The following is an 18,596-nucleotide window of genomic DNA, read 5'->3' as shown; positions in this document are numbered from 1 at the left end:
GTGAGAGTTCGAGGTGTGACTGTGCAGGTGTGAGAGTTCGAGGTGTGACTGCAGGTGTGAGAGTTCGAGCTGTGACTGTGCAGGTGTGAGAGTTCGAGCTGTGATTGTGCAGGTGTGAGAGTTCGAGCTGTGACTGTGCAAATGTGAGAGCGCGAGCTGTGACTGTCGATGGTGTGAGAGTTCGAGGTGTGACTGTGCAGGTGTGAGAGTTCGAGGTGTGACTGTGCAGGTGTGAGAGTTCGAGGTATGACTGTGCAGGTGTGAGAGTTCAAGGTGTGCCTGTGCAGGTGTGAGAGTTCGAGCTGTGACTGTGCAGGTGTGAGAGTTCGAGGTGTGACTGTGCAGGTGTGAGACCTCGAGGTGTGACTGCAGGTGTGAGAGTTTGAGGTGTGACTGCAGGTGTGAGAGTTCGAGGTGTGACCGTGTCGATGGTGTGAGAGTTCGAGGTGTGACTGTGCAGGTGTGAGAGTTCGAGGTGTGACTGTGTCGATGGTGTGAGAGTTCGAGGTGTGACTGTGCAGGTGTGAGAGTTCGAGGTGTGACTGTGTCGATGGTGTGAGAGTTCGAGGTGTGACTGTGCAGGTGTGAGAGTTCGAGGTGTGACTGTGCAGGTGTGAGAGTTCGAGCTGTGACCGTGTCGATGGTGTGAGAGTTCGAGGTGTGACTGTGCAGGTGTGAGAGTTCGAGGTGTGACTGTGTCGATGGTGTGAGAGTTCGAGGTGTGACTGTGCAGGTGTGAGAGTTCGAGGTGTGACTGTGTCGATGGTGTGAGAGTTCGAGGTGTGACTGTGCAGGTGTGAGAGCTCGAGCTGTGACTGTCGTTGGTGTGAGAGCGCGAGCTGTGACTGTGCAGGTGTGAGCGCGCGAGCTGTGACTGTGTCGATGGTGTGAGAGTTCGAGGTGTGCCTGTGCAGGTGTGAGAGTTCGAGGTGTGACTGTGCAGGTGTGAGAGCGCGAGCTGTGACTGTGCAGGTGTGAGAGTTCGAGGTGTGCCTGTGCAGGTGTGAGAGTTCGAGGTGTGACTGTGCAGGTGTGAGAGTTCGAGGTGTGCCTGTGCAGGTGTGAGAGTTCGAGGTGTGCCTGTGCAGGTGTGAGAGTTCGAGGTGTGACTGTGCAGGTGTGAGAGCGCGAGCTGTGACTGTGCAGGTGTGAGAGTTCGAGGTGTGCCTGTGCAGGTGTGAGAGTTCGAGGTGTGACTGTGCAGGTGTGAGAGTTCGAGGTGTGACTGTGCAGGTGTGAGAGTTCGAGGTGTGACTGTGCAGGTGTGAGAGTTCGAGCTGTGACTGTTGTTGGTGTGAGAGTTCGAGGTGTGACTGTGCAGGTGTAAGAGTTCGAGGTGTGACTGTGTCGATGGTGTGAGAGTTCGAGGTGTGACTGTGCAGGTGTGAGAGTTCGAGGTGTGCCTGTACAGGTGTGAGAGTTCGAGCTGTGACTGTGCAGGTGTGAGAGTTCGAGGTGTGCCTGTGCAGGTGTGAGAGTTCGAGCTGTGACTGTGCAGGTGTGAGAGTTCGAGGTGTGACTGTGCAAGTGTGAGACCTCGAGGTGTGACTGTGCAGGTGTGAGAGCTCGAGGTGTGACTGTGTCGATGGTGTGAGAGTTCGAGCTGTGACTAAGTCGATGGTGTGAGAGTTCGAGCTGTGACTGCAGGTGTGTGAACGCGAGGTGTGACTGCAGGTGTGAGAGCGCGAGGTGTGACTGCAGGTGTGAGAGCTCGAGCTGTGACTGTCGATGGTGTGAGAGTTCGAGCTGTGAATGTGCAGGTGTGAGAGCGTGAGGTGTGAGAGCGCGAGGTGTGATTGTGTCGATTGTGTGAGAGTTCGAGCTGTGACTGCAGGTGTGAGAGCGTGAGGTGTGACTGTGCAGGTGTGAGAGTTCGAGCTGTGACTGTGCAGGTGTGAGAGTTCGAGCTGTGACTGTGCAGGTGTGAGACCTCGAGCTGTGACTGTGCAGGTGAGAGAGCGCGAGCTGTGACTGTGTCGATGGTGTGAGAGTTCAAGCTGTGACTGTGTCGATGGTGTGAGAGTTCGAGCTGTGACTGCAGGTGTGTGAACGCGAGGTGTGACTGCAGGTGTGAGAGCGCGAGGTGTGACTGCAGCTGTGAGAGCTCGAGCTGTGACTGTGTCGATGGTGTGAGAGTTCGAGCTGTGACTGTGCAGGTGTGAGAGCGTGAGGTGTGAGAGCGCGAGGTATGATTGTGTCGATGGTGTGAGAGTTCGAGCTGTGACTGTGCAGGTGTGAGAGCGTGAGGTGTGACTGTGCAGGTGTGAGAGTTCGAGCTGTGACTGTGCAGGTGTGAGAGTTCGAGCTGTGACTGTGCAGGTGTGAGAGCGTGAGGTGTGATTGTGTCGATGGTGTGAGAGCGCGAGCTGTGACTGTGTCGATGGTGTGAGCGCGAGCTGTGACTGTGCAGGTGTGAGAGCTCGAGGTGTGACTGTGCAGGTGTGAGAGTTCGAGCTGTGACTGTGCAGGTGTGAGAGTTCGAGCTGTGACTGTGCAGGTGTGAGAGCGTGAGGTGTGACTGTGCAGGTGTGAGAGTTCGAGCTGTGACTGTGCAGGTGTGAGAGCACGAGGTGTGACTGCAGGTGTGAGAGCTCGATCTGTGACTGCAGGTGTGAGAGCGCGAGGTGTGACTGCAGGTGTGAGAGTTCGAGCTGTGACTGCAGGTGTGAGAGTTCGAGCTGTGACTGTGCAGGTGTGAGAGTTCGAGCTGTGACTGTGCAGGTGTGAAAGTTCGAGCTGTGACTGTGCAGGTGTGAGACCACGAGGTGTGACTGTGCAGGTGTGAGAGTTCGAGCTGTGACTGTGCAGGTGTGAGAGTTCGAGCTGTGACTGTGCAGGTGTGACTGTGCAGGTGTGAGAGTTCGAGCTGTGACTGTGCAGGTGTGAGAGTTCGAGCTGTGACTGTGCAGGTGTGAGAGCGCGAGGTGTGACTGTGCAGGTGTGAGAGCTCGAGCTGTGACTGTGCAGGTGTGAGAGTTCGAGCTGTGACTTCAGGTGTGAGAGTTCGAGCTGTGACTGTGCAGGTGTGAGAGTTCGAGGTGTGACTGTGCAGGTGTGAGAGTTCGAGGTGTGACTGCAGGTGTGAGAGTTTGAGGTGTGACTGCAGGTGTGAGAGTTCGAGCTGTGACTGTGCAGGTGTGAGAGTTCGAGCTGTGACTGTGCAGGTGTGAGAGTTCGAGGTGTGCCTGTGCAGGTGTGAGAGTTCGAGGTGTGACTGTGCAGGTGTGAGAGCGCGAGCTGTGACTGTGCAGGTGTGAGAGTTCGAGGTGTGCCTGTGCAGGTGTGAGAGTTCGAGGTGTGACTGTGCAGGTGTGAGAGTTCGAGGTGTGACTGCAGGTGTGAGAGTTCGAGGTGTGACTGTGCAGGTGTGAGAGTTCGAGCTGTGACTGTTGTTGGTGTGAGAGTTCGAGGTGTGACTGTGCAGGTGTAAGAGTTCGAGGTGTGACTGTGTCGATGGTGTGAGAGTTCGAGCTGTGACTAAGTCGATGGTGTGAGAGTTCGAGCTGTGACTGCAGGTGTGTGAACGCGAGGTGTGACTGCAGGTGTGAGAGCGCGAGGTGTGACTGCAGGTGTGAGAGCTCGAGCTGTGACTGTCGATGGTGTGAGAGTTCGAGCTGTGATAGTGCAGGTGTGAGAGCGTGAGGTGTGAGAGCGCGAGGTGTGATTGTGTCGATTGTGTGAGAGTTCGAGCTGTGACTGCAGGTGTGAGAGCGTGAGGTGTGACTGTGCAGGTGTGAGAGTTCGAGCTGTGACTGTGCAGGTGTGAGAGTTCGAGCTGTGACTCTGCAGGTGTGAGACCTCGAGCTGTGACTGTGCAGGTGAGAGAGCGCGAGCTGTGACTGTGTCGATGGTGTGAGAGTTCGAGCTGTGACTGTGTCGATGGTGTGAGAGTTCGAGCTGTGACTGCAGGTGTGTGAACGCGAGGTGTGACTGCAGGTGTGAGAGCGCGAGGTGTGACTGCAGCTGTGAGAGCTCGAGCTGTGACTGTGTCGATGGTGTGAGAGTTCGAGCTGTGACTGTGCAGGTGTGAGAGCGTGAGGTGTGAGAGCGCGAGGTATGATTGTGTCGATGGTGTGAGAGTTCGAGCTGTGACTGTGCAGGTGTGAGAGCGTGAGGTGTGACTGTGCAGGTGTGAGAGTTTGAGCTGTGACTGCAGGTGTGAGAGTTCGAGCTGTGACTGTGCAGGTGTGAGAGCGTGAGGTGTGATTGTGTCGATGGTGTGAGAGCGCGAGCTGTGACTGTGTCGATGGTGTGAGCGCGAGCTGTGACTGTGCAGGTGTGAGAGCTCGAGGTGTGACTGTGCAGGTGTGAGAGTTCGAGCTGTGACTGTGCAGGTGTGAGAGTTCGAGCTGTGACTGTGCAGGTGTGAGAGCGTGAGGTGTGACTGTGCAGGTGTGAGAGTTCGAGCTGTGACTGTGCAGGTGTGAGAGCACGAGGTGTGACTGCAGGTGTGAGAGCTCGATCTGTGACTGCAGGTGTGAGAGCGCGAGGTGTGACTGCAGGTGTGAGAGTTCGAGCTGTGACTGCAGGTGTGAGAGTTCGAGCTGTGACTGTGCAGGTGTGAGAGTTCGAGCTGTGACTGTGCAGGTGTGAAAGTTCGAGCTGTGACTGTGCAGGTGTGAGACCACGAGGTGTGACTGTGCAGGTGTGAGAGTTCGAGCTGTGACTGTGCAGGTGTGAGAGTTCGAGCTGTGACTGTGCAGGTGTGAGAGTTCGAGCTGTGACTGTGCAGGTGTGAGAGTTCGAGCTGTGACTGTGCAGGTGTGAGAGCTCGAGCTGTGACTGTGCAGGTGTGAGAGCGCGAGGTGTGACTGTGCAGGTGTGAGAGCTCGAGCTGTGACTGTGCAGGTGTGAGAGTTCGAGCTGTGACTTCAGGTGTGAGAGTTCGAGCTGTGACTGTGCAGGTGTGAGAGTTCGAGGTGTGACTGTGCAGGTGTGAGAGTTTGAGGTGTGACTGCAGGTGTGAGAGTTCGAGCTGTGACTGCAGGTGTGAGAGTTCGAGCTGTGACTGTGCAGGTGTGAGAATGCGACCTGTGACTGTGCAGGTGTGAGTCCGCGAGGTGTGACTGTGCAGGTGTGAGAGTTCGAGCTGTGACTGTGCAGGTGTGAGAGTTCGAGCTGTGACTGTGCAGGTGTGAGAGTTCGAGCTGTGACTGTGCAGGTGTGAGAGTTCGAGCTGTGACTGTGCAGGTGTGAGAGCGCGAGGTGTGACTGTGCAGGTGTGAGAGTTCGAGGTGTGATTGTGTAGGTGTGAGAGCGCGAGGTGTGACTGCAGGTGTGAGAGTTCGAGCTGTGACTGTGCAGGTGTGAGAGTTCGAGCTGTGACTGTGCAGGTGTGAGACCGCGAGGTGTGACTGTGCAGGTGTGAGACCGCGAGGTGTGACTGTGCAGGTGTGAGACCGCGAGGTGTGACTGTGCAGGTATGAGAGTTCGAGCTGTGACTGCAGGTGTGAGAGTGCGACCTGTGACTGTGCAGGTGTGAGTCCGCGAGGTGTGACTGTGCAGGTGTGAGAGTTCGAGCTGTGACTGTGCAGTTGTGAGAGTTCGAGCTGTGACTGTGCAGGTGTGAGAGCACGAGGTGTTACTGTGCAGGTGTGAGAGTTCGAGCTGTGACTGTGCAGGTGTGAGAGCACGAGGTGTGACTGCAGGTGTGAGAGCTCGATCTGTGACTGCAGGTGTGAGAGCGCGAGGTGTGACTGCAGGTGTGAGAGTTCGAGCTGTGACTGCAGGTGTGAGAGTTCGAGCTGTGACTATGCAGGTGTGAGAGTTCGAGCTGTGACTGTGCAGGTGTGAAAGTTCGAGCTGTGACTGTGCAGGTGTGAGACCGCGAGGTGTGACTGTGCAGGTGTGAGAGTTTGAGCTGTGACTGTGCAGGTGTGAGAGTTCGAGCTGTGACTGCAGGTGTGAGAGCGCGAGGTGTGACTGTGCAGATGTGAGAGTTCGAGCTGTGACTGTGCAGGTGTGAGAGTTCGAGCTGTGACTGTGCAGGTGTGAGAGTTCGAGCTGTGACTTCAGGTGTGAGAGTTCGAGCTGTGACTGTGCAGGTGTGAGAGTTCGAGCTGTGACTGTGCAGGTGTGAGAGTTCGAGGTGTGACTGTGCAGGTGTGAGAGTTCGAGGTGTGACTGCAGGTGTGAGAGTTTGAGGTGTGACTGTAGCTGTGAGAGTTCGAGCTGTGACTGTGCAGGTGTGAGAGTTCGAGCTGTGACTGTGCAGGTGTGAGACCGCGAGGTGTGACTGTGCAGGTGTGAGACCGCGAGGTGTGACTGTGCAGGTATGAGAGTTCGAGCTGTGACTGTGCAGGTGTGAGAGTGCGACCTGTGACTGTGCAGGTGTGAGACCGCGAGGTGTGACTGTGCAGGTGTGAGAGTTCGAGCTGTGACTGTGCAGGTGTGAGAGTTCGAGCTGTGACTGTGCAGGTGTGAGAGTTCGAGCTGTGACTGTGCAGGTGTGAGAGCGCGAGGTGTGACTGTGCAGGTGTGAGAGTTCGAGGTGTGATTGTGTAGGTGTGAGAGCGCGAGGTGTGACTGTGTCGATGGTGTGAGAGTTCGAGGTGTGATTGTGTAGGTGTGAGAGCGCGAGGTGTGACTGTGCAGGTGTGAGAGTTCGAGCTGTGACTGTGCAGGTGTGAGAGCGCGAGGTGTGACTGTGCAGGTGTGAGAGCTCGAGTTGTGACATTTGCTGCAGCGATGCAGGCGGGCCATTCTGTGTTAGCCACACGCTAACGTAGAAAGCAAACGCCACCAGCAGTGTCCACAGACTCCTCGACAATGGGGTCTGACTCATCCCTGAGCTGTACCTGTCCCAACTTGCTGCTCAGGTCCCATGTGTGCTGAAACTGTCGGAATCGATTAATATCTAAAACTGTTACTCATAAAACACCCCTCGATATTGACCGATTGATTTGTCAGGCTCAAATAACCCGGTATCCTGTATTTAAATGATGATTATATTCCTCAGGTGTGTAAAGTTTTCAGCAGTTATGCTGAAGGCATGGGTCTGAGAGTAGTGATCATTGCTGGACAGAAATCATTTGCTGTGGAGCAGACCTCTCTTGTTGAGCATACGTAAGTAATTCTGACTTTTATGTGATTTTGTTTTAAATTGCAGTGACTGATTTATTGGTACTATTTTAGAATTGTTATATAACTGGAACAGATCCATGTCATTGAAATGTACAGGATCAGAAAAGACCATTTCACTACATCTGGCTGGTTCCAAAGTTAAAAGAAAGCACCATGCAATGGTCGATCTCCAACGCACCTCAATCATTCTTCAGCCTGAAACCGAAGTTCCCTTTGTCGCCACTATTAGCCTCGGCTGTCTCGCCCTGGCAGTCTGATTGCCTGTGAAGTAATTAAATCGAAGTCATTCACCATCCCTCTTCTGGCTAGAGATTGGTTTCCTGGGGGCTCTCAGGTCCAGTGGCTGTGTGGGAAAGGCGAATGCGAGTGAGGAAGGCTATTCTCCAACAATGGGCAGAATAGCAGCGCGGCCCTGGACAACGTGGACCACTTCTCTTATCTCGGGAGCCTCCTATCAACAAGGGCAGGCATTGACAACGAGATCCAACACCGCCTCCAGTGCGCCAGTGCAGCCTTCGGCTGCCTGAGGAAAAGAGTGTTTGAAGACCAGGCCCTCAAATCTGTCACCAAGCTCATGGTCTACAGGGCTGCAGTAATACCCGCCCTTCCTTATGGCTGAGAAACATGGACCATGTACAGCAGACACCTCAAATCGCTGGAGAAATACCACCAACGATATCTCCGCAAGATCCTACAAATCCCCTGGGAGGACAGACGCACCAACGTTAGCGTCCTCAGCATTGAAGCACTGACCACACTTGATCAGCTCCGCATGTTCGCATGCCAGACATGAGACTCCCAAAGCAAGCGCTCTACTCTGAACTCCTTCACGGCAAACGATCCAAAGAAGGGCAGCGGAAACGTTACAAGGACACCCTCAAAGCCCCCCTGATAAAGTGAAATATCCCCACTGACACCTGGGAGACCCTGGCCATAGACCGCCCTAAGTGGAGGAAGTGCATCCGGGAGGGCGCTGAGCACCTCGAGTCTCGTCGTCGAGAGCATGCAGAAACCAAGCGCAGGCAGCGGAAAGAGCGTGCAGCAAATCAGCCCCACCTGTGACCGAGACTGTGGTTCTCGTATTGGGCTGTACAGCCACCTAAGAACTCATGCTAAGAGTGGAAGCACGTCTTCCTCGATTCAGAGGGACTGCCTATGATGGAGAAATGTCGATGTAGCGTGAGACTCTTGCCCTTTGGGTGGTGAACATCCCTCCTCCTCCTCCTCCTCCGTTTCATCTTCATTGGTCACTTCAACCCACTCCCCGTTCAGGGCTGAGGGTGACCACCGCCTTACCCCGTGCTGCTCTGAGTCTGGGCACACAGAGGGGTCAGCGAGTGGGGTTAGCATTAGCTTCCCCCATCCCCACCCACTGGTATGGTCAGGGCATCAGTGTGGAGTAATGTGGGGGCGAGGGGCACCTGCCACTCTAACATAGCTCACTCAGCATCTTTGAAACCAAGGCTCAGATCGACAGATTTTCTGACCCTAGAGGAATCGAGGGATATGGGGATCAGGCAGGAAAGTGGAGTTGAGGTCGAAGATCAACCATGATCTTATTGAATGGTGAAGCAGGCTCGAGGGGCCGTAGGGCCTACTCCTGCTCTGTCTATCTCCACCTTAAATATACAACCCTCAAAGAAGAAATTCCTCCTCATCTCAGTTTTAAATGGGGCGGCCCCTTATTCTAAGACTATGTCCCCTAGTTTTAGTTTCCCTTATGAGTGGAAATATCCTCCCTGCATCTACCTTGTCAAGCCCCCTCATTATCTTACAAGTTTCAATAAGATGATCTCTCATTCTTCTGAACTCCAATGAGTATAGGCCCAACCTACTCAAAACTATCTTCATAAGTCAACCCCCTCACCTCAGGAATCAACCTAGTGAACCTTCTCTGAACAGCCTCCAATGCAGTATATCCATTCCTTAAATACGGAGACCAAAACTGTACGCAGTACTCTAGGTGTGGCCTTACCAATACCCTGTACAGTTGTAGCAGGACTTCTCTGCTTTTACACTCTATCCCCCTTGCAATAAAGGCCAACATGCCATTTGCCTTCCTGATTACTTACTGTACCTGCATACTAACTTTTTGTGTTTCATGCACAAGGACCCCCAGGTCTCTCTCTATTGCAGCATTTTGCAATTTTTCTCCATTTAAATTATAATTTGCTCTTCTATTTTTACTGCCAAAGTGGATAACCTCACATTTTCCCACATTATACTCCATCTGCCAAATTTTTGCCCACTCACTTAGCCTATCTATATCCCTTTGCAGATTTTTTGTGTCCTCACAATTTGCTTTCCCCCCCATCTTTGTATCATCAGCAAACTTGGCTACATTACACTCGGTCCTTTCATCCAAGTCATTAATATAGATTGTAAATAGTTGAGGCCCAGCACCGATCCCTGCGGCACCCCACTGGTCACTGTTTGTCAACCGGAAAATGACCCATTTACCTTGACTCTCTCTTAGTTAGCCAATCCTCTATCCATACTAATATATTACCCCCAACCCCGTGAACTTTTATCTTGTGCAGTAACCTTTTATGTGGCACCTTATCGAATACCTTCTGGAAATCCAAATACACCACATCCACTGGTTCCCCCTTATCCACCCTGCTCGTTACATCCTCAAAGAGCTCCAGCAAATTTGTCAAACATGATTTCCCTTTCATAAAACCATGCTGACTCTGCTTGATTGAATCATGCTTGTCCTGCTACTGCTTCCTTAATAATGGACTCCAGCATTTTCTCAACCACATATGTTGGACTAACTGGTTTATAGTTTCCTGCTTTCTGTCTCCCTCCTTTTTTAAATAGGGGAGTTACATTTGCAGTTTTCCAATCCGCTGGGACCTCCCCAGAATCCAGGGAATTTTGGTAGATTACAACCAATGCATCCACTATCTCTGCAGCCACTTCTTTTAAGACCCTAGGATGTAAGCCATCAGGTCCAGGGGACTTGTCCACCTTTGTCCCATTATTTTACTGAGTACTACTTCATTAGTGATAGTGATTGTATTAAGTTCCTCCCTCCCTATAGCCCCTTGATTATCCACAATTGGGATGTTTTTAGTGTCTTCTACCGTGAAAACCGATACAAAATATTTGTTCAACGTCTCTGCCATTTCCCTGTTCCCCATTATTAATTCCCCAGTCTCACCCTCTATGGGACCAACATTTACTTTTGCCACTTGTTTCCTTTTTATGTACCTGTAGAAACTCTTACTATCTGTTTTTATAATTTGTGCCATGAAAGTATCAGTGCTGGCAGGAGCTCACCCATAACACAGGAGCAAAATCCTAATCGTTACAGTAAATATTTCAACAGAGAAAGAGAAACAAAAGACGTTGCTTTTACGGAGCACTTTACCTCATCCTCAGGGGATTCTAAAGCACTTCACATGCAATGAATCACTTTGAAGTGCACTTATATAAGTCAACACAGCAGCCATTTTGCACACAGCAAGGGCTTGTAAACAGTAGTGTGATGGTGATCGTTTTTTGGTGGTGTGGCTGAGGGAGGAATGGTGAGCAGAAGTCTTTCAAATAGTGCCTCGAGACCGTTAACAGTCACCGGAACAGACAGGCGGGATCATGGTTTAACGCCTCAAAAGATTTCACCCCCCTCCCGACAGTGCAGCGCTCCATCAGTCCTACACTGGGGTATCGACCTAGATTAGATGCTCACGTTCTGAATGTAACTTGAGCCCAAAGCCTTCCGGTGAGAGAGCTGCCACTGAGCCAAGCTGACACTTAGGATTAAAATCAGTCGTAGGGAAAATTAAATTGATATGAAAGATAGATTCAAAGTAAAAAATATACAGCGCATTGAAAGTTTGAAATTGTTTAAACTTTTAAATCAAACCAGAACCAGTCACAGTTCACTCTTTGCGTATGTTAACACAGCCTCCATTCACCTTTTGGGGAAAAAGCTGTATATATTTGAACTTCTGACATCAGATAGTAGAATTATCCTGTAATTTTCCCCGCTCGTGACAGCTTATAATAACAATACTCACATTCAGTCATCACCGTAAACAGAAAATATCAGTTTGGCAGACACACTTCCACAGTCGCTGTATCTTTTGACAATGAGCAGCTGCCTCGGCAGAATATGGGGATGGGGTGAGTAAAGTAAAACAACAACTTGCATTTATATAGCACCTCTAACATAGAAAAACACTCCAGGGTGCTTCATAGAGCTGCAAGGCAGAAATAAAAGCCAAAGCAGGCGATACTGGGGGCGACCAAATGTGTGGGCAAAGAGCTGGGTTTTAAGGAGGGTTTCAGAGGGTAGGGGAGGGAGACCCAAAGCCTGGGGCCTAGATGGCTGATGGTGGTGGTGAGCAGTGAAGGAGGAATATTTTAAATTTGAGGTGCTGGGGCTGATTGGGAGCCAGTGTAGGTCAGTAAGGTCAGGATGAATGGGTCTTGGGATAGGACATGGCAGCAGAGTTTTGGATGAGCTGAAGTTTGGGAGAGTAGAGAATGGGAGGCCGGCCAAGAGAGCATTGCAGTAGTCGAGTATGGAGGTGACAAATGCATGGTTGAAGGTTTCAAGCAAATGAGTTGAGTCGGAGGTGGGTGGTGTGGGAGGTAGGGGACGGAGTGGGGCGGGGCGGCGGGATGGGCGGTGTGGCAGGTGGGTGGTGTGGAAGTTGAAGTAGGCAGTCCGTGTATTGGAGACGATACAGGCTTGGATGCTTAGCTAGGTTGAATAGCTATCACCCTGAGACGGAGATCGGGGAAGGAGATGCAGTAGTTGGCAAGGATACTGATACGGAGTTTGTGACACGGACCAAAGACATTGGCTTTGGTCTTCCCAATGATTAGTTGGAGGAAATTGCTGCTCATCCAAGGCTGGATGTTGGATAAACCGTCTAATAGCATCGAGGCAGTGGAGAGGTGGCGAGATGTAATGAAGAGGTCGAGCTAAGTGGCATCAGCGTACATGTGGAAACTGGCACCGTGCCCATGGATGATGTCATCAAGAAGCAGCATATAGATGAGGAAGACGAGGAGGCAAAGATAGATCCTTGTGGGACTCTGGAAGTAACGGTGCAGTGCAGGAAGAGAAGCCATTGCAAGAGATGCAATCCAATGAAGAGCTGGAGGAGTCAGGCTGGTAATATTAACCCAACCTGAACATGGATATAAAAAAACTCGGACCCCAACCTGCCCCATTGCTTCATTAGCTATCAGTTAGCTATGACTTTTCAAGTAATGCTCTTGGATTTTAATTACCTGTGGTGGCCCCCTGTTTTCTGATGTATGAGCACTAACGCCTGATTGCAGTGGCAGTGCTGTGATCGAAGGACCGAGATTCCTCACTGCCTTTGATTATAAGCCAGTTTTCCTGCTTTCGTTACCACAGCATTACGGGTTACCGCAGCCTGGCAGACATCGTGGTTGCAACTCCGGGACGTCTGGTTGACCACATTGCTAAAACGGACGGCTTCAGTCTGCAGCATCTCCGATACCTGGTAAGGCTTAAACCCAGCTCGTCAAAAGGCGACGGATAATATTCTCAATAATTGCAGCTTTCTGCCTAATCCTGACGGCGCTGACTAACGCAGCCGATTGGTTCACAAGTACTGGCCGTCCTCCCAATACCTCGCCCAAGTGACCATTCTTCATGTGAGCCGAGGAGGCCAGTGTTGTTGGGATATTTGACTGTGGAGGCATCCCACCCGAGGTCCTGGCCTGATGTCCCGATATGTACTTGTCACTGGATAGCAACAATGCTTGTTCCTGTCCTGAGGAATGATACAGAACATTCCCCTGGCCCTTGTTTAAAAAGCATAGGTGTGTCAAAAATCACAGACAAGGTGAGGTTGGTAACCTGTTGTGCGGCTGCGTTGCAGATAATCGATGAAGCGGATCGAATGATTGACAGTATGCACCAGGACTGGCTGAAACAGGTGGTGAAAGCCGTGTACCGAGTGGATGAACATTCAGCTCCAGGCATCTTGTTCCAGAGGACAGAGCCAGGAGCCTGCACGGCTGCAAGGTGAGAGGCAGGGGGCGGAGCTGGGCAGGGGGCGAGAACGGGGCTGGAGCCAGCCTGGGGGCGGAGCCGGGGCACGGTAGGGGGCAGAGCCGGGCTGGGGCAGGGGTCGGGGCTGGGGCAGGGAACGGGGCTGGAGCCAGGGTAGGGGGCGGGGCTGGGCCAGGGCAGGGGGCGGGGCCAGAGTGGGGCATGGGGCGGAGCCATGGCAGGGGGCGGAGCCGGGGCCCAAGTACAAACCGGTAAAAGTGGTTTGCTGGACAGCACATCAGCAGCTGCACCTTGCACGGTTAATGTCCGGTGATAGAAACTTGCCGCATCAGCGAGCGCAAACACACAGGTTGATCTCCCAGGCTTCTGGAGGAGATGAAGGGTGAAGTGTCGTCAATTTAGTGAGGTGGGAGGGGCACAATCTTAAAATGAGAGCTCAGCCATTCAAGGGGGAAACCAGGAAACACTACTTCACACAAGGGTGGTGGAAATCTGGAACTCTGTCCGCTTAAATGTTGGGATAATTGGAGCTTTCAAGACTGAGATCTTTGTTAGGTAAAGGTATCAGGGGATGGGAAGCAAGGGTGGGTAAATGGAGTTACAGTACAGATCAGTCATGTTCTAATTGAAGGGCGGAACAGGCTTGAGGAGCTGAATGGCCTTCACCTGTGCAAACAGAACATCATGGGCTCGAGAGCAGGGAGCCCCTCCCATCATTCGATGGGGGTGGGGAGGTGGATGGAGACAGTGGGAACAAATTACTCTTTATTTTGACACTACTTTTTTTAGAAATGTTCCAGTGGGATGAAGTGAAATTGTGACCTGCCACTTGATTGTCGAGGCCAAAATAAAACAAACGGAAGGATTGAAGGCCATTCGGCTCATCAGGGTTGTTCCTACCTTTTTTGGTGCTGTGTTTCAGTTTGAAGATGAAAAAGTGACCCCGTGTGACAAAGCCGGAAAAAGAAAGCCTTGGATTTATATAGCGCCTTTCACGGCCACCGGACGGTCTCAAAGCACTTTACAGCTATTGAAGTATTTTTGGAGTGTAGCCACTGTTGTAATGTCGGAAACGCGGCAGCCAATCTGCGCACAGCAAGCTCCCACAAACAGCAATGCAATAATGACCAGATCATCTGTTACATTGATTAAGGGATAAATATTGGCCAGGACACCGGGGATAACAGGAAACAGTATTTATCAACATTAATAGTGTGTCTACACTGGGCTGGGGTCCTGCAGTGTTGCCAGCTCACTTTATTTTTTACAGGAGGGTTCGCTGACTTGTGCATGAATCGTCTAATTGTTGCCTTATGAACTGCATAAATATAGCAGTGTATCTATTACCAGCACGGTCTCTATATTCAGTCAGTAACTTCGAGCTTTGTTCCACAGCCACTCCCGCCTGCAGATACCCCTGCAGAAGCTGCTGTTCTCTGCCACCCTCACCCAGGACTCCGAGAAGCTGCAGCAACTGGCACTACACCAGCCTCAGCTCTTCACCTCCAATTACACATCGCTGCAGCAGGTGCCAGGCGTGAGCCAGGGCGAGCACCAACAACCAGCGGGCACTGTCGCAAACAAATACACCCTGCCCGAGGGGCTGACAGTGAGTATTGACAGATTCACACTTCATTTCCTCTTTTCAGCCATAGAAAGAAAGAACTTGCATTTATACAGTGCCTTTTCATGACTTCACGATGTCCCAAATTGCTTTACAGTCAATTAAGTAGCTTTTGGGGTGTCGTCACTGTTGTAATAGAAACATAGAAAATAGATGCAGGAGTAGGCCATTCGGCCCTTCGAGCCTGCACGCCATTCACTATGATCATGGCTGATCATGCAACTTCAGTACCGCATTCCTGCCTTCTCTCCATACCCCCTGATCCCTTAAGCCATAATGGCCACATCTAACTCCCTTTTGAATATATCCAACGAACTGAACTCAACAACTTTCTGTGGTCGAGAATTCCACAGGTTCACAATTCTCTGGGTGAAAAAGTTTCTCCTCATCTCGGTCCTAGATGGCTTACGCCTTATTCTTAGACTGTGACCCCTGGTTCTGGACTTCCCCAACATTGGGAACATTCTTCCTGCATCTAACCTGTCCAATCCCATCTGAATTTTATATGTTTCTATGAGATCCCCTCATTCTTCTAAATTCGAGTGAATATAAGCCTAGTCGATCCAGTCTTTCTTCCTATGACAGCCCTGCCATCCCGGGAATCAGTCTGGTGAACCTTCGCTGCACTTCCTCAATAGCAAGAATGTCCTTCCTCAGATTAGGAGACCAAAACTGTACACAATACTCAAGGTGTTGTCTCACCAAGGCCCTGTACAACTGCAGCAAGACCTCCCTGCTCCTATACTCAAATCCTCTCGCTATAAAGGCCAACATGCCATTTGCTTTCTTAACTGCCTGCTGTACCTGCATGCCAACTGTCAATGACTGATGTACCATGACACCCAGGTCTCATTGCACCTCCCATTTTACTAATCTGTCACCATTCAGATAATCTGCCTTCCTGTTTTTGCCACCAAGGTGGATAACCTCACATTTATTCACATTATACTGCATCTGCCATGCATTTGCCCACTCACCTAACCTGTCCAAGTCACCCTGCAGCCTCTTAGCATCCTCCTCATAGCTCACACTGCCACCCAGCTTAGTGTCATCTGCAAACCTGGAGATATTACATTCAATTCCTTCATCTAAATCATTCATATATATTGTAAATAGCTGGGGTCCCAGCACTAAACCTTGCGGTACCCACTAGTCACTGCCTGCCATTCTGAAAAGGACTCGTTTATTCCCACTCTTTGTTTCCTGTCTGCCAACCAGTTCTCTATCCATGTCAATACATTACCTACAATCCCATGTGCCTTAATTTTGCACACTAATCTCTTGTGTGGGACTTTGTCAAAAGTCTTTTGAAAGTCCAAATACACCACATCTACTGGTTCCCCCTTGTCCACTCCACTGGTTACATCCTCAAAAAATTCTTGAAGATTTGTCAAGCATGATTTCCCTTTCATAAATCCATGCTGACTTGGATCGATCCTGTCACTGCTTTCCAAATGCGCTGCTACTACATCTTTAATAATTGATTTCAGCATTTTCCCCACTACCGCTGTCAGGCTAACAGGTCTATAATTCCCTGTTTTCTCTCTCCCTCCTTTTTAAAAAAGTGGGGTTACATTAGCTACCCTCCAGTCCATAAGAACTGATCCAGAGTCCATGGAATGTTGGAAAATGACCACCAATGCATCTATTATTTCTAGGGCCACTTCCTTAAGTACTCTGGAATGTATACTATCAGGCCCTGGGGATTTAACGGCCTTCAATCCCATCAATTTCCTTAACACCATTTCCTGACTAATAAGGATTTCCCTCAGTTCCTCCTTCTCGCTAGACCCTTGGTCCCCTAGTATTTTCGGGAGGTTATTTGTGCCTTCCTTAGTGAAGACAGAACCAAAGTATTTGTTCAATTGGTCCGCCATTTCCTTGTTCCCCATTATGAATTCACCTGATTCTGACTGCAAGGGACCTACATTAGTCTTCACTAATCTTTTTCTCTTCACATATCTATAGAAGCTTTTGCAGTCAGTTTTTATGTTCCCTGCAAGCTTACTCTCATACTCTATTTTCCCCCTCCAAATTAAACCCTTAGTCCTCCTCTGCTGAATTCTAAATGTAGGAAACGCACCGGCCAATTTGAGCACAGCCAGCTCCCACTATAAGCAATGAGGTAATGACCAGATAATGTTATATTGATTGAGGGCTAAATATTGGCCAGGACACCAGTGATAACTCCCCTGCTTTTCTTTGAAATTGTGTCATGGAATCTTTTACGTCCACCTGAGAGAGCAGACAGGACCTTGGTTTAACGTCTCATTGGTCAGTTGGCACCCCTGACAGTGCAGCACTCCCTCAGTACAGCACTGGGAGTATCAGACTTGAACCCACAACCTTCTGATTCGGAGGCGAGAGTGCTAGCACTGAGCCATGGCTGGCACCATCTGTTGTGTGCGTATAGTGAGAGCTCTGTGGCCGATGTTAGTGAGCGTGTGACACCAGAAGTGACTCCATTGTTCTTATGAAGGGAATTTACCTGCTGTGTGGCAGAATGGAGACTGCCTCGGGCTCCTTTTGATTTGGAGTTCAGACATGAATGACCCCTAGCGACCGTTTAACCCTTCCAGTGCTGTGGGAGATTTCACTCACTCATTTTGAGCCCCTGCAGCGGGAAGAGTTGAGCAAAGCATGAGACAGGTTGATGTTTCTGTGAGTTAAACTGAGGCGCTTGTGATCGGGTTGCTCCGCACGACATCCCCGCGAGTGACTTTCTGCAGCCCCCCTCCCTTCCCCCACCCCGCCCTTCCACGCGCACACAGTGATGCAGCACCTAAAATCAGCGGTAGAATGTAAAAGTTCAGCTTCCTTGTTAGTCCCTATCGAGCCGTGAGAACAAAGCTAAGGGCAGCCTGGTGCTGTGGAGCGTAGAGTGGTGTGAGGACGTGACGCTCACCGACCAGGCAACGGACCACCACTCACCCCGACCCCGTGACCCATTCAGACTTAACGGCGTCTGGATTTTCAGGCAGTTTCCTGTACATTGTACAGGGTCGGCTGCACAGGAACTGCTGGGTTCAGGAACATTTTTCTCACCTTCATCTCTCTGGACCACCCAAACCGAGCTCCTGCTGCACTTTGAGGTTTAGGGAGGGAATTCCAGAGCATGGGGCCAGATGGCTCAGGGTCTCTGGAGCTGAGAGGCAAAGGGTGGCGGTCGATGGGAGTGGAGGGGTGGGGGAGGCCAGATAGTCTTGCCCCAGCCTCCGACAATCTGGACTGTGCACGAGGCTAGCTGGGGGCAGGCTTGTCTTTAGTTTTCTCTCCACCTTTGAGAGGTGCCACCAGAGCCGTGCTCAGCACCTCTCCGTGGCAGCACAGCAGGGGATCAGGAGCTCAGTATGTGTCTGTCATCACTGTCAGTGATCACTTAATACTCGCGTGTAGTAACAACACATGTATGGATAGTTCTGCACACCTGTACAACACCCAGGCAGCGTTGAGGGGTAACAAATCGGAGATGTGGGGGGAACACGAGCAGGCCAAAGCTATCCAGGGTCTGAATGCCACTATGGCTTTAGCTTGTATTTGGATGAGGGCATGGTGACTTGTGTCACAATGGTGAACTCTGTGTAACTGGTGTGGGTTGGAGCAGAGCACAGGGCAGTGATCCTGTAGAAAAAGAGCTTCCTGCACTCCAGGCACAACCTGTGTATTGCTCATTCTGACTGATCCATGTCCCCTTGATGTCTTGTCAGCACTTGCAGTGGGTGTGTTTGAGTTGCATCACAGTTGGGGCACGTAGTTTGCTGCTGTGAGCATTGTGAAATTCATGGCTTTCTGTGCTACAGACAGCTCCAATCTGTTCCGCAGCAGGATAAGTGCGAATACAGTAGTGTTTGGGCGGGGTGGCTCGACTTGTCACGGCTCTTGTGG

General features: G+C 51.0%; 1 protein-coding gene across 2 annotated transcripts in view; it reads left to right on the top strand.

The window, feature by feature from the left end:
- Positions 1-18,596, top strand: part of ddx51 (DEAD (Asp-Glu-Ala-Asp) box polypeptide 51) — a 72,994-nt gene that overhangs the window by 36,445 nt on the left and 17,953 nt on the right. For both annotated transcript variants that reach the window (XM_070886269.1, XM_070886270.1), the window contains exons 7-10: positions 6,959-7,065; positions 12,464-12,572; positions 12,954-13,099; positions 14,483-14,696. In XM_070886269.1, the coding sequence (XP_070742370.1) occupies positions 6,959-7,065; positions 12,464-12,572; positions 12,954-13,099; positions 14,483-14,696 (576 nt within the window). The remainder of the gene's footprint in view (positions 1-6,958; positions 7,066-12,463; positions 12,573-12,953; positions 13,100-14,482; positions 14,697-18,596) is intronic.

Source organism: Pristiophorus japonicus, chromosome 8, assembly GCF_044704955.1.
Source record: "Pristiophorus japonicus isolate sPriJap1 chromosome 8, sPriJap1.hap1, whole genome shotgun sequence".
NCBI lineage: Eukaryota > Metazoa > Chordata > Chondrichthyes > Pristiophoridae > Pristiophorus > Pristiophorus japonicus.
Note: the sequence above shows the minus strand (reverse complement) of the source record. Positions and strands in the feature narration are given on the sequence as shown.